Source organism: Solanum stenotomum, unplaced genomic scaffold, assembly GCF_019186545.1.
Source record: "Solanum stenotomum isolate F172 unplaced genomic scaffold, ASM1918654v1 scaffold1482, whole genome shotgun sequence".
In the NCBI taxonomy this organism is placed as follows: Eukaryota; Viridiplantae; Streptophyta; class Magnoliopsida; order Solanales; family Solanaceae; genus Solanum; species Solanum stenotomum.
Window position 1 is genome coordinate 39,694 of NW_026023234.1, and position 16,286 is coordinate 55,979.

Genomic DNA, 16,286 nt, shown 5'->3' on the forward strand with positions numbered 1-16,286 from the left:
ACATTTTGACTCTTTCCCGAAAAATTAAATTAAATACTAGTCAAGTTCGAGTTCCCTTGGATACAAAGTCATTTTTGTTAGGGAACACTTTATCTTCAGTGTGGGACTTCTAAATACGAATTCGAATTTAGTTGGACTTCAATGTGTGTACCTGACACCAGCTGAAAAAAATTAAATCAAATCACAAAGCCCATTAGCAGCTAAAACCTGTAACATAGTTTTTGGCGGACCTTTCAATATTGTTTGGAACACAGTCAAGTTTCTTGCTTTCTTGTTTTCATCGACATCAACCTTTTCCTTCTTCAAATCTACCGCACACCCACCTCGTCATTCATTCTCATTTCTCTGTCAGAGTAGCAATTGGTAAGCTAATTACACTTCTAATTTCTTGTNAATAGCAATAAATAGAATTACTAAGATTTTTTCTCAAAGTGATATAGGATAAACATTTTTTGATAAAAAATCATTAAAATAATTTGTTCAAAAAAAGAAAAGAAAAATATTTATTTTAAAAAAGAACAATTTTTAGCTCATAAGTAATAATAAAAATATTTTTGAATCAAAATATTGACTACGAAAACATTTTCAAATCAAACTATTAATTAAGCATATTTATATTCAATTTCACAGAATTTAAGACATTTTGACTCTTTCCCGAAGAATTAAATTAAATACTAGTCAAGTTCGAGTTCCCTCGGATACAGAGTTATTTTTGTTAGGGAACGCTTTACTCTCAATGTGGGATTTCTCGATACGAATTCGAATTTAGTTGGACTTCAATGTGTATACCTGACACCTGCTGAAAAAAATTAAATCAAATCACAAAGCCCATTAGCAGCTAAAACCTGTAACACAGTTTTTGGCGGACCTTTCAATCTTGTTTGGAACACAGTCAGGTTTCTTGCTTTCTTGTTTTCATCGACATCAACCTTTTCCTTCTTCAAATCTACCGCACACCCACCTCGTCATTCATTCTCATTTCTCTGTCAGAGTAGCAATTGGTAAGCTAATTACACTTCTAATTTCTTGTTTTCCTCACTTTCTTTGTGGGTCTTGAATCAATGTTCTAAAGATTTGTTTTTTTTACATACCCACCTTGTATTTTATCCCCATTTCTCTGTTAAAGTAGTAATTGGTAAGCTATGCACAGTTCTAATTGCTTGTTTTCTTTCATGTTGTTGTTATGAATTGAGATGTTCTTTGTGGGTCTTGATTCAATGTTCTAAAGATTTGTTTTTTATTCCATACCCACCTTGTCTTTCATCCCCATTTCTCTGCTTCCATATCTTTATCTCTCTGTCAGTGTAATTCTCTGCTTCCACATCTCTATCTATCTGTCAGTGTAATTCTCTGCTTCCACATCTATTTATCTGTCAGTGTAATTCTCTGCTTCCATACAGTTTAAATTGTTTGTTTTTCTTCATTTTCTTGTTTTGCATTGTTTTATTCTTTTCGGGTCTTGAATCAATGTGAAAAAGATCTGTTTTTTATTTCCATACCCACCTAGTCTGTTATCCCCATTTCTCTGATTACAGATCTCTATCTCTCTGTCAGTGTAATAGGTACAGACTAAGCTAATTACAGTTATAATTGATTGTTTTCTCCATTTTCTTGTTTTGCATTGTGTTATTCTTTGTGGGTCTTGAATCAATGTTCTAAATATTTGTTTTTTTTTTCCTATCTACCTAGTCTTTCTCTGCTTCCACATCTCTTTCTCTCTGTCAAAGAAATAGGTATAGACTAAGCTAATTATAGTTCTAACTTGTTTTCTTCATTTTGTTGTTATGCATTGATTTGTTCTTGTGGGTCTTGATTAAATGTTTTAAGGATTTGTTTTTTTTTCCATACCTACCTCCCCATTTCTCTGATTCCACGTCTCTTTCTCTCTGTCAGTGTAATAGGTTCGGACTAAGCTAATTACAGTTCTGATTGTTTGTTTTCTTCATTTTGTTGTTTTGCATTGTTTTTTTCTTTGTGGGTATTGAATCAATGTTCTAAAGATTTGTTCTTTTTCCATCCCCACCTATCTTTCATCTGCTTCCACACTCTCTGTCAAAGTAATAGGTACAGACTAAGCTAATTACAGTTCTAATTGTTTGTTTACTTTCATTTTTTTGTTTTGTTTTATTCTTTATGGGTCTTGAATCAATGTTCTAAAGATTCGTTTTTTTTTTCCATACCCACCTAGTCTTTTATACCCATTTCTCTGCTTACACATCTCTTTCTCTCTGTCAAAGTAATAGGTACAGACTAAGCTAATTACAGTTCTAAATCGCTTGTTTTCTTCATTTTGTTGTTTTGCATTGTTTTATTCTTTGTGAGTCTTGAATCATTCTTCTAAAGATTTGTTCTTTTTCCATACCCACCTAGTTTTTTTATCCCCATCTCTTCTTTTTTCATGTCTTGCTCCCCCCTATTTTTCTCTGTCAACGTAATAGGTACACACAAAGCTAATGACATTTCTTATTGCTTGTTTTCTTCATTTTCTTGTTAATCATTGTGTTATTCTTTGTGGGTCTTAGATCAATGTTCAAAAGATTTGTTTTTCCCAGTTCTTGGCAGGAAGACAGGAAGACAGGAAGACAGGAATTGGATTACATTGATCAGGAAATGGATTCTGCAGCCATGACTAGCGTTTGTGGCAAATCTGCTCTTTGCTCTACTCCCGTAAGGCACTTCTATATGTAATGTGTGTTAATCTTAAAATCCTGCTTTGTTATTAATGATATGCTCTTCTGGGAATTGACCTGACAGGTTGAATACCACTAAATAGTAATAATACCTGTGGTATTTAATAATTGCTAAAAAAAATAAATATGATGTGTTAAAATACTTTTGGTATTTTAGACTGGCAAATGCTTGGTATCAATACAGACTTAGCTAAAGATAGGGCACACATGAAGAAAAAGATCCATACAGGTGATAGCTACTAGTTGAGGATAGGTTTTAGACTTGTATGGAACTTTTATTGTTTATTTTTATTATAAGTATTTTATATATGTATTTTTTACTATGATATGAGCGTAAATGAAGAAATGAGGATTCATATAGCCAACCCCAACTTGTTTGTGACTGAGGCGTAGTTGTTGTTTTTGTGTTAAAGGTGTTTCTTTTTTCTTAAAACTACTTGAAGCATCATCATGTAAAAGAGAGGTAGGGAGAATTTTCTTTTCACCTTGTTTGAAGTCTTCTATGTCAGCACATTTGTCTCTTTCTTTCAATATATAAATGTTCTTGCACACATCTCAAGATGAGAGTCCCAGAGGGTATGTTATGGTGCATTTTGTTAGTAGGTATTTTCTATATGAGTTGAAATATATGCTGCTTTTTTGCACCTTTCTGCCCGCCAAATAAAGATCTTGATGCTACAGATAACCTTAAACTTTGGGTGCATGTTCTGAATAGGGTTTATTTTTGGGGAGAACGCGCGGTATTAGGAGCTCACAGTGTAGCTTTATAGCTGGAAATAGGATAAACTTTCCAAGGCAGACAGCTCAAGCACACAGAGTTCGTACTAATTCTCGCAAGGGTCATGGTGCTCTTACTGTGACATGTCGCGCCGAGAAAATTCTGGTGGCAAATAGAGGAGAGATTGCTGTCCGCGTAATTCGAACTGCCCATGAGATGGGAATTCCTTGTGTTGCGGTTTATTCGACCATTGATAAAGATGCCTTACATGTGAAGCTAGCTGATGAATCTGTTTGCATTGGAGAAGCACCAAGTAATCAGTCGTAAGTTATCAGAAACTTGCTGTTCTTATTGGACAAAACTAAGTTTAAATTCTTTGCATTTTTTAAATATCGCCAAAGATTTTCATTGATAATGACAAGGCCATTATGTCCGTATACAAGAGGTATACCAAAATAGGAGAAACCTACAAAATATGGTTCTCTCCAAACGATACCCAATCCTCTATACAAACCGGAACTAAATGGGTTCACCAAAAGAAAATTCTTAACATTTTCTTATCTTTATTTGATCTTCGTTTCATAATTTTCATCTCCAAGAATTACGGCATTTACATCTCCATTTACCGTGTATAGGTATTTAGTGATCCCAAATGTCTTGTCTGCTGCTATCAGTCGCGGATGTACAATGTTGCATCCTGGATATGGTTTCCTTTCTGAGAATGCAAGTTTTGTTGAGATGTGCAGAGAACATGGAATCAACTTTATTGGGCCAAATGTAAGTTCTTACACACGTCATTATCTTATTACCTATATTAAACCTGTAGGCATCTGTATTTTCCATGGTATCCGTGTTGTATTCAGTAGATACTAACAAAACAGAAACACGAAAGGTAAAACTTAGTATTATTCTAATCTATCCTTTGACTTTTGATCGATTCATATTAGATATTAAATCCATCAATTCAAGACATTGAACTTAAAAGTATTTATCTAGTGTGATTCCTATGCAGATGCTCATGATCACTTCATGATCACTGCTATATCAAGTATAGTAGTACAGTGAAATCTTAATCTGTTTTATCTATCTGTGTATGGTTTGAAGAAATTCAGCTGATCCTCATGTCTTTGTATATAAAAATGGGAGTTCTAAGGCACCCAAGGGTGTGGCATGGTGGTCAATGAAGTAGATAAGGCAAAAACAAGGTGATTTCTTCCCATCTGTTCCAACCTTGGTGAACAGAGTTATATTTTGGTACCTGTGTTGGTGGGATGTAGCAGGTACCCTGTAGAATTACTCGAGGTGTGCTTAGCTGGCCCCAACACCACATTTAATGAAAAAAGCTTCTAATAATTAGCTGGCGTTTTGTGGGTAAATAATCAAATATTTGGTCAAAGAGAAGAAATTACTGGGATAAATTGAAATATTTTCAGGCTTCAGCCATGTGAGTTTCAAATAGAGCTCTGTGGTACAACCCAGAGAGCTTGTTGTCTTCTGCTCAATAAGATCTTTCGAATAGGTATATCTACATCTCTGTATAACTAACGTGGTAGTTCCTCTTCTTCCATCAGTAGATATTTTTTTTCAGTATAAGCTGAATGTTTTAATACAACAATCTGACACTCTCAAGCATGATAAGAAAGAAGCATTAACTTCTCTATTAAGATTAGTGACTTATTGATGGAGGTCCCTTTTCTTGTTTCTTTTCCAAAACAGCAAGCATGTACATACATAACCATGTCATTTCCTTCCCTTTGCTCAATGGAAGCATATGCATCATTCACCCTCAGAATGTATTCTGCTATGTTTTGGTCAATAGCCACATAAATTAAAAGGATTACTTACATTCTTTGTCTTTTAGCAACAGCTTTCTCTGGCTTTAAGTAAAATCTTATTTTTGTAATATCCACTTCCAATCCTGTTCACCAAAGAAAACTAAAAGTTAGTAAAGGACAATATCACACTTTCTACTTAACCTAGAGAGCCATAATAAACATGGTTATTCGTCCCAAGGAGTTGATCTAGTAGTTGAGGCACTGGAGTGACAACCTGGAGATCCCTGGTTCGAATCCTAGCAGCAAACACTTATTGGGCCCATCTGCTCCAGCTTTGCTAGGCAGGATTGCCTTGGTAATCTGTGATTATTGGCCGAACGGCCTGCCTGTGGATCAGTCAAATTGCGCTAGCTGGTCCCAACACTACAAATATGAAAAGACATATGGTTGCTCAAAACACGAGGAAATGTAAACATCATTATAAAAGATTTATCTTAAAATTGCAGCCAGACAGTATAAGAGTCATGGGTGACAAAGCCACTGCTAGAGATACAATGAAGAATGCTGGTGTTCCAACTGTACCAGGAAGTGACGGACTATTGCAGGTATCACTGTGTCATGCCATAATATTTTGATTCATTTCCGTCATTTGAACATCGTCATACGCACATGCATTTTATATTTGTTTGTATAAGTGTTGCTGTTTCTTGGCTGCCTACTAATAACTAGATAATCCCCATTGTAGAGCACTGAAGAAGGTGTAAGGCTCGCTGAGGAGATTGGTTACCCAGTGATGATTAAGGTAACTTTTCTCAAAACTGAAGTAGCTTGAATTATCAAATGCTCTGTGGTGTGAGGTATCTAAAATATATCCCTTTGACTATAGTGATTATATCAGTATATGTGAAATACCTGTCACTTGTGCATTTGGAGACTGATTGGCTTGTTGGGTCTGCTTGCTAGACTTCTCGTCTCTTTAATTCTAGGCTATAGTATTATGGACTTTTGTGAAAACATTTGCTGGTCTTGAATTCCTTTCCGCATTAAGAGACTGATTGTCGTGTTTGTTCTACAGTTATCATCCTTTGTCTCATACATAGTTTTGCTTCTTTTAGCCTCTGAAGTTGTGTATGACATGAACTTCTTTTCTGGCATTCTACTTCTAGTGAATGTTCTCTTCTAACAATGGGAACTGTATAGGACTTGATGGAGTTAATTTTTCTTAAATGGTAATTTCGAATAAAGGATCAAGTCATCAACTTGTCAGGTCTAGGAAAGACATTTTTAACATAACTAACTGGGCAAATTTTTATTGGCATAACTAAAGGTATCCTTACATTTCCAGAGAAGATTGTTACTACACCGATACAGACTCCGTGCCTCTTGCAAACCCTCTTCTGGATAAATGCAAAGAAAGACGTCAATTAGCGACACTTTCAACTGGAACAATTGTTATAACTTGACACAAGCGAAGCCTCCATTTACTTTGCTCATTTTGAAAATTTTACTGAACTGCTTCACTATCAAGTGTTATATTTGAATCCAGCATTCTTTTAGTATGAAAAGTTACATAGTTGAATATCATACTGTGGTACAATGAAAATAAACCTGTAGCTATATCTGGTTCTTATCTACCTGCTTTGATATAGTGTTGTAATGCTTAATTTTGATCAAGAATATAATAAAGGGAAACAGAGAAAAGGATGTTTGATGCACAATTATGGAAGTTATTTGCTCGAAATAAAGTGATTAAAATTGAGCGTCTGAAGGGTTGTCACTGAACTTGTGAACCTTTTATGTTTTGAAGGCAACAGCTGGTGGTGGTGGACGTGGAATGCGTCTTGCTAAAGAACCTAATGAGTTCGTAAAATTATTGCAGGTACTTTTCTTTGTATCGTATGTCAATCTTTAAGTCTCAAACATAGTAGGTGAAGATCAGTCTCTTGCTTTTGACTTCTTTAATCTCTGGAGATTCATCCAATGAGATCTTTTGGAATTTTCAAATAGATGAAAGTAGTATTTCCTGTAATTTGTTATTGAGGAAACTGTTGTGACTGTTGCATATCCTCTTTTGCTTTCTTCAGGCACTTAATATTTTCAGATAATATTGTTATTATTCCCTGAGCATTTGATAATATCTCATATCACCCATGCTCATGCATGTGAATGGAAACTCTTTTTATATAAGCTTTGCCCAGCATTTTCTTCCATGGTGGTCTCTAATCATCCTTTTCTATGAATCATACGTAATCTAGCAGACCCACAAAACATATCATGAAGCATAATTGCTCTTACACCAGAGTTGTGACTTTATCGCTAAGCTTGGTCTTTTTTCATTTTCAGCAAGCTAAGAGTGAGGCAGCAGCTGCATTTGGAAATGATGGCGTTTATCTGGAGAAGTACATCGTAAATCCTAGGCACATTGAATTTCAGGTATCGTTGCACCTTACTTCATTAACCAAGAGGATTTTCTAACTGAGAAAAAAAGAATTTGACTCCATAGAGATCAAAGTTTTATGTGAGTTCTTGGAAAGAACTGGAATACTTTTTATTTTTAAAAAGCCACTCTGTTTTGGGAAGAATTGGAATACATGTATCAAATGACGGACAACTCTTGGATGTTGGACATTACATCTTACAACTGCTAATGAGCTGTTGTCTCAGGCTTTGTGTGCACATAAAATGTCTGAGTTATGGATTAGTGTTTCTTTTGTTTTGGCAGATTTATTTCTTTATATTGGGACTTGAAATTCCCGCATATATTTGACCCAAAAGAATCAATCTTAGAAATGAAAAAAATGCTTTGCCATTAGTGTAACAATTATGAACAACTTCTACAATAGACACACACACACACTATTTTATATATATATATATATATATATATATATATTTATAAATTGCCATCCAGTGGTGAATTTTTGTGCAATAAGATGCAGAATCTGGATAGTACCTCTGTCATTTCTTGTCTGATTTAGTAATTGGTGCTAGACATATGATGACATTTGACACTTGTTAACTATTAATTTGTCTTTTTATTTTGCTTGATGGAACTATTAATTAATCTTACTAGTACTTGAGGTAATGAAGGAAGATACACAAGAGTGGCACATGAAAGTGGTTCTTGGTTTAAGCTTTGTCATGGTTCCTTGGGAAGAGAAGGAAAATGACTGTCCTTAACAATATATTGGGACGTATCATGGTTTTCTATAATCATATTAAAAGCTCCCGGATCAATTTGGTTTGTAGAAGAGAAAGATGGAGGCAAGTTGCACCCAAGGGTGTGGTCTAGTTGTTAATGAAAATGGGGTTTCAGGTTCAAATCCCAGCAGAGACAAAAACACTTGGTGATTTCTTCCGATCTGTCGTGTCCTAGCCTTGGTGGAGAGAGTTACATGGTACCTATTGGCAGTGTTATCAAAAGCGAAAAGCGCAAAAAACTCCAGGCTCCAATGGGGCTTTAAGCAAAAAGTGCAAATAAAATGTGGACTTAAATGAAAAAAAGGTGCAAATGGAGAAGAATTACAAATTTGTATTTTAGTCCAAGACTAATAGTTATAAGCATGAATAACAAATATATGGACAAAGATTGAATTTTTTTCATGATAAAGGGAAATATCAATAGTTTCATGTCGCCTCTTCTGGAAAACTCATTTGCAAGGAAGAGTTTGTCTTAGAGTCATGATGACGACACTGAAGTACACATTAAGCGAGGTGAAGTGCCCAACATGTTTTGAGGCTCGCTTTAGGGCTTAAGCGTGCTTTTCACAACACTGCCTATTAAGCCTAAACACCATGGTTATCCCAAAAAAAGCCTAGTTTTGGTTCTTGATCTGGTTCAACTCCTCGTCCTTTAATTTCAACTAGTCTGAGATCCTTCTTTGTTCTGTTTTATCTGTAGTTCAACCTATTTCAGTTTGCTGTTTATTGAATCTGTGAGGAGCTTAGTTGCATCTTTTACCCTTAGCATCACGAGTGATCAACATAAATAAATGACCATTAGAAAGTGCATTTCTTTTCTAAATTATCATCTTTAATCAATCTCATGCAGAAAATTAAATAATCCTAATTATTGCTTGAATGTATCGTAGATAGTTTATCTCCTTATAGGTGGTAATCCTTTTTGGTTTAACCATTCACATTGTAATATACAGTTAATATTCTATTATTTTATGATTCAAATGTGCTGATTCACAGCTTCATGCTATATGCAGGTTTTGGCGGACAAGTATGGTAATGTTGTACACTTTGGAGAGCGTGATTGCAGTATTCAGGTAGGTACAATGTTATACAAATATCTTTTTGATCTTCTGCATTTTTGTGATTTGCATTATTGGAAAGCTCTTCTGTATTATAAATTCTGTAAATAATTGGTGATGCTTCATTTTGTTGTAACATGGTTGGTTGAATGTCAAACACTCCTTTATGATTAATTATGTTTAAGAAATTCATTACATTGTTAAGTTATGTCAGTAATCTTGTCAAGTCAAGTGGCATACACTAACAAAGTGCACCATTGAAATGGCTTATTTGTGCAGAGAAGAAACCAGAAGCTGCTGGAGGAAGCACCGTCCCCTGCATTGACATCAGAGCTGAGGAAAGCCATGGGTGATGCAGCTGTTGCAGCAGCAGCATCCATAGGATACATTGGTGTTGGTACCATAGAGTTCCTATTGGATGAGAGAGGGTCCTTTTACTTCATGGAAATGAACACTCGTATTCAGGTGAAAGAAGCTCTGTTCAAGATCTAAGCTTTTTAGAAAATTAGAAACTCAACGATAATAATGTAATCTGTCTTTTACTTTTAATATTGTTTAGCAAATAATGTAATGTGTCGATTTGCTGAATATCTAGGTAGAGCATCCAGTGACAGAAATGATATCCTCTGTTGATCTGATAGAGGAACAGATCCGTGTCGCTATGGGAGAAAAGCTCCGATACCAACAGGTAACAGAGAACAGTCAATTTTTCTTTGCATTGGACTTCTGTTTCTGGAAAGAGACGGACAAGGAAAATTATAACAATTTCAGTGAAAGATTGTGTTTTGACTTGCACTATATCAAAATGAGAGTTCAAAAGTCTGTAATGCTTAAAGTAAGTTGCATGGATCAATAATTCCATCATTTAGTGGTTGAATTCTTAGTAATTTCGGTGTATAAAAGTAATTTTGTAGTGTATAAAAATGATCCTTTGTTGCTTTGAATTATATAATGTTGATAGAGAATCAGATAAGAAATGATAAAAAAAAATTCTCTGAGGGGTGATGATATATCTTTAAGATTGCCAAAAACAGAACTACAGTTAATTATCTAATTTTCATTTGTTAATTTGTGTTCTTACTTACAGGAGGATATTGTGCTTAGAGGACACTCAATTGAATGCCGTATAAACGCAGAAGATGCTTTCAAAAACTTCAGACCCGGCCCAGGTTTTATTGAATTTTCTGTCTGTAGAATAATGTTTTCCTTTAAAGCAATGATTAATGACCTTCAAGGCAGACTCTGTCAGATTATTTATTTACAAATTAAGGTTGAATCATACTTCATTGTGATATCAATCGGCCTGGGTAAGCAAATCACTCTATGTTTCAGAATGGTGTACATGACGTTAAAAAAGTCCTTAGATGTTTTAATAAGTTCATATTGATCCCGCCCCCAAGGCCTAGCTCAAGTGGCAAAAGGTGGTGAATTTGTGGCTTAGGTTGCAGGTTCAAGCCCCAAACCATGCAAAGCGAAGCCCGGTATTTAAGTGGAGAAGGGTAGAGGGGTGGGCTCATTATCCACCGAGTTTAGAAGGCTGTGATTGGTCCAAAGGGACCCGACAGATTTCTCGGTTATAAAAAAAATAAAATATGTTCATATTGATCCCTGCATGTGAATGTTGCCAGAGATAAATATGCAAATGCCATAGCAATATAGACATAATTAACATCTTTACTATTAAATTATAGTTAATATAGAGACGAAAGGTAGTTGATGACTTCTTTATTTCTCTTACCACCGTTCCTTTCCTATTATGGTGGATTTTACCCCGATTTTAACATTTCAGAAGAAATTGATGTAAAAAAAAATTGCTATTCAATTCTTGAGTTCTTAAAATTTACATGGAGAACTGTCTGCATTAAAGTGAAACTAGTGAGAAGAAAATGACATTTATGATTTGTATGACTGAATTGCACTTTGTTGGATATGCTCGTTCTGTTTTACTTGAATGGAAGCCAGATTGTTAAGCAGAATAGACATTACTTTCACTGTTTTGCATTTTACCTGATATATCTAAGCTTGTTTTCTTCATGAATAGGGAGAATCACTTCATATTTACCAGCTGGAGGTCCATTTACGCGTATGGATAGCCATGTTTATCCTGACTATGTGGTTCCACCTAGCTACGATTCCCTGCTAGGAAAGGTGGATTTCTTTCTCTTTACCTGTCCCATTCTCCATGGACCCCGACCCTCTCTTACATTTTTTTATGGACATGTACTGTGGGGGCACTTGGGTGGTCACTCTTCTCTTCTTAAGTCGCTGCTTAATGCTTTTCCCATTTCGAATTATCCAAGTACAATTGCCACAAAGTCCAGCAGAAATCATGGAAGTTGGTACTCATGTTTTCCTAGACCACCCAATGAACGTTTAAAACCAGAAGTAGATTTGTGTGATAGTAAACCTTATGCAAGACATGTGGTTCGACGATTAGTTTATCTTTACTGATTTTGAAAATCTTAGCCATCTTTCCATAGTCATGTTACAAACATTTAACTGGATTCTGTGGACTGGACTTGAGGGAACTTATATTGGAGTATGATCATAGAAGTATGCATGACTGTTTTTCCATTTCTCAAGTCGATGGTCGTTATCTGAAGTTGATAACACAGCAATTAAAAGCTATTTGATCTTTGTTGCAGCTTGTTCTACTTTTCCTTCTATTAACATATCTTCTTTTTCCAAAAAAATATTTATGAAACTGTTGCAGCTCATCGTATGGGCTCCAACACGTGAGAGGGCTATTGAGCGCATGAAAAGAGCACTTAATGACACCATTATCACTGGTAAGACCAACCTTCAATGGTTTCCTGGATATATGAGTGCTTATTTGCACTGCAAAGTAGAGTTGGTTCTTTAAGTTGCCATGAGAGGTTTAAAATCCACTCAGCACTCAAATTACTTTTTCTTTTGACAGGAGTTCCTACCACAATAGAATATCATAAACTCATCCTTGATATCGAGGTAGGTGGACTACCATGTTCTTAACGTGTATACCAACTTGGGAGATTTTGGCGAACCTAATTTTGCTTTGTGTCCGTTGTTCAACAGGACTTTAAGAACGGGAACGTTGATACTGCTTTCATTCCAAAGCATGAGGAAGAATTAGCTCCGGTAAGTAATGGAATTGATATCTTTAAGCTTTTAACCTACAACATGACCATCTTCATCGTCCATTTCGAATGCTATTGCTTGGTTGCAACTTGTAATGTAGAAACGCGAAAGATTAGATGATACAACACTTAGAAACTCGGTAATGGTTGGACTAACCATAAATCCTAATCTTAATCTTTCTCTTGTTTTTGCAGTCATGTAGTTCAATCAAAATGAGATTTAAGAATTTGAAAAAGGGATTTTTCTTTTCAACAAAATACCTAGTGTGGGGAGGGTTTGGGGAGGGTAGAGAGACTATTTCCGAAAGATCCTCGGCTTAAGTAATGCATATCAAAGCAGTTTGTAATTAGATAACACTTCTATGTTCCTTCTGATGCTGGACAGAACTTCTATTACAAGAACAACAACGTACCTAGTGTAATCCCACAAGTGGGGTCTGGGGAGGGTAATATGTACGTAGACCTTACCCTACTTTTGTGGGGTAAAGAGATTGTCTCTGATAGACCCACGGCTCAAAAGAAGCATACCATTCATGTGCTATGCATTTAAGTTTTGTGTTTTCCAGTATTTTGTCCACGGGCGGATGTAGCATACTATGGCTCAGGCACTGCATGTGTTTATTATAACTACACAAGCATAAATAATAGATAAGTGGTAGAATTTCGAACTCGAACCATAAATTTCAAATCCTGAATCAGTCTCTTGCTATCCTTCTTCATACATGTGTAACTAAATGTCAAAATGTTCTTGAAAGCTACTTTTTTTCCGCGCAAAGGCGCTGTAGATTTCATTATTCACTAGTGTAAGTTGATATTTTTGCAATTTTGTGATTGCAGCCTCAGCAAATTGTTCCAGCAGCAACCAAGGAGCTGATCAATGCCAATGCTTAATTATTCTTCTATTTAGTTTTAGTTTTCTTCTTTGATTTTCTTGTTTCATCAGTGAATATAGTGAAAGAACATTACTTCCATTGGATCTTGAAGTTAATGCAGTTTTGGATACAACTTTCATCTCCTTTATCTTTAGCTTGTTGTATTTAAAGATACACAAGACTGAATGAAGTTATTCTCTTTTTATAAATTGTCTTATTATGTGATTTCAACAACACATAGAAGGTAGAGTGTATGCAGACGTTACATTGCCAATCTTTTCTTTTATCTCGGGAGGAGCTAATTCAAATCCCTCTGGTAAAATAAGAACAAACCGCCTCCCACCTTCTACCTTTGTGACTAGAGGTAGAGAGGTTGTTTTCAATTGACTTAATGTGTTTCAGAAATAGATGATTAAAGGGAAAATTGTATATAATAGCAAACTATTAATTAAAATTAAATGTTATAACCATAGTTTGATTTAATTGTACCTCATAGCAAACTGTTGCTATTTCACCTTTTTCTTGGTAAATCTCGTTCGCCACTCTCGTTCTCGCTGGACAGTCTCCCTCGCCTCTCTCGCTTTTATACAAACACAAATGTATAAAATGTGTTTCTGTTTGTATAAAGCGAGAGAAAATTGTATATATACATATATTTTTGTTCCCCTCTCTCCCCTCTCCTAGATCTCGCTTGCCTCTCTCACTTTATACAAACACAAATGTATGCATTGTATTTGTGTTTGTATAAAGCGAGAGAAAATTGTATATACAAATACAAATGCATATATTTTCGTCCTATACACTTATGATTATACAAATATGATCTTCCCCTGCCCTGTTTTCTTTTGTCTCTCTCTTTATCGCTTTATACAAACACAAATTATACAATTGATCTTTTGTATATGTATACCGAAACAGATTATACAATTGCTTTCTTTTGTATATGTATAGCGAAATATACATATTTATGTTTACTATGGAGCGCAATTATGCAAAATATAACTATAACATATAAATATGACTTTTATGTTTGTTATATGTGAAAGTTGCTCTTAAATTATTAGGTATTAATTTTAAATAAGTTAGGGATCAGTTAGGAAGGAAATTAAGAATTGCAGTAAATGAGATAGTGAAGAGTCATAGCATGACATGATACAATTAATTCCAATGACTATAAAGCTTCTAGCTTTTTATTTTGGCTTAAGTCATCGATAACCACTTAAAGTTATTCATATTTTAGTTGAATACCTCAATTAAGACTTATACCTATTGAACACCTAGACAACAAGAAATTTGTACCTATTAAATCCTTTTTGCTGACATGGATTTAACACACACTCTCTTATTTCAGCTGATCGTCTATAAAGTGTTCGATGGGTAATTTTTTTTATTAGTCGAGGTGTTCAATTGGAACAAGCCTAAGATGAGGTGTCTAAGTGAAATTTACGGACAACTTTAAGTGACTATCAATGACTTAAGCCCTTTGATTTTATTTTTATGGACTCAAAACGTATGAATACAAAAGCAACATCATCGGTGGCTGAAAAAGGAATGATATGATTTTATTTCTATGTTCCCTTTTTCATTATTTTTCTTTTACTCCTTGTATACTGTCTAAAATATAGATTCAAATATTTAGGAATACTCCACTTGAACTTACGTCAAAATTTAAAGGGAACTCAATAATAATGCAAATGAAACAAACTGGTATATCAGAAAAATGATAAGACAATGTTTTTTATTGGTTTATTTATCATTCATATTTCCATACTTATTGAATAAATAATTTTCATAGTTTTAATATGTTTTAGCATTAATTAATTTTATGTATAATTTAACCTTTATAGGATGAAATTAACCATAAATTATATTTTCATAAAAACTTATATATAAATACACTTATATTTTTTGAGCATATAAGCTTATATATTTGAGAATATATGAAAGGATTATATAGAGATACACATGTACATAAAACGCTCAACTTATTAAAAATCAAACTTTCTTTTCTTTACAAAATAAGGAGAATAACTTCAACGATGTCAATTTTTTTTCAAAAGATAGAAAATTCTTAAATGATTTAAAATTACAAAAGATATGAAACTTAAGTATTAATAATAAACTTGATTAAACTTGAAATTTGATATATTTTGATTAAACACTCCAAAAAATATTTAGAGAAAAAAGGATGCACTTTTAAAGTTACAAATTTCTAATTTCCTATGAAATAAGGAATGGGAAATTTTATACCACAGAGAAAGTCCAAGTATATATATATATATATATATATATATATATATATATATATATACCATTTAAAATTTATCATTTGCAATACAAAAATTGTATTATGCTTGGGATAAGAAAAAAATTCAATTATTCAGCCATTTAATGGAAATTATAATCAACGCATAAAAAACACTGTCACTTTAGTGACTTTTAGCCTTTTCTACTCCTTTATTATTGAATAATTTGACTGATGAAATATGAGCATACAAATAATCATAGCAATCCATTTACACTTTATTATTTCGTTGAGTCTACGATCTCTTCTTTGACACTTGAACACACGAACCAATATGTAACAATTAAATCTGGTCAATTCATTTAGTATTTAAGTGTAATATTTTTCTCTTTTATTTGCTTTAAATATTAATTTCCATATCTCATATACAATTACTCATTCAATTGATATATTTAATATTCATAACTCTCATATATTTTATATTCATAACCTATATCTTTTGATATTCCTTAATTTTTATATATATAAATTCGTCTTTTTTGTTTCAACCGCTACCTAAGATTATTATTTTTATTCTATAGTTAAAATAGTGAATTATTGTATTATTTAAT

General features: G+C 34.0%; 1 protein-coding gene across 2 annotated transcripts; it reads left to right on the top strand.

Annotated features, from left to right (window-relative positions):
- Positions 1 to 222: 222 nt before the first annotated feature.
- LOC125850188 (biotin carboxylase 1, chloroplastic) lies at positions 223 to 13,655 on the top strand. Of its 2 annotated transcripts, none has more exons than XM_049530068.1 (17): positions 223 to 363; positions 2,553 to 2,667; positions 3,406 to 3,731; positions 4,044 to 4,185; positions 5,690 to 5,788; positions 5,929 to 5,985; positions 6,991 to 7,062; positions 7,527 to 7,616; positions 9,398 to 9,457; positions 9,722 to 9,907; positions 10,038 to 10,130; positions 10,530 to 10,611; positions 11,484 to 11,590; positions 12,156 to 12,231; positions 12,363 to 12,409; positions 12,497 to 12,559; positions 13,396 to 13,655. In XM_049530068.1, exons 2-17 carry the CDS (start codon positions 2,611 to 2,613, stop codon positions 13,447 to 13,449), a joined length of 1,611 nt encoding a protein of 536 aa, XP_049386025.1. In that variant the 5' UTR covers positions 223 to 363; positions 2,553 to 2,610; the 3' UTR covers positions 13,450 to 13,655. The 2 variants fall into 2 exon arrangements, with proteins under 2 accessions (XP_049386025.1, XP_049386024.1); XM_049530067.1 differs by lacking the exon at positions 223 to 363 and adding an exon at positions 851 to 1,001.
- The last annotated feature ends 2,631 nt before the right edge of the window (positions 13,656 to 16,286 follow it).

Bases quoted from the DNA above. Each gene is read 5' to 3' on its own strand.
- LOC125850188 (XM_049530068.1), top strand. From the start codon at position 2,611: ATGGATTCTGCAGCCATGACTAGCGTTTGTGGCAAATCTGCTCTTTGC. The intron at 2,668-3,405 runs GTAAGGCACTTC...TGTTCTGAATAG, and splicing joins CTGCTCTTTGCTCTACTCCC to GGTTTATTTTTGGGGAGAAC. The intron at 12,560-13,395 runs GTAAGTAATGGA...TTGTGATTGCAG, and splicing joins ATGAGGAAGAATTAGCTCCG to CCTCAGCAAATTGTTCCAGC.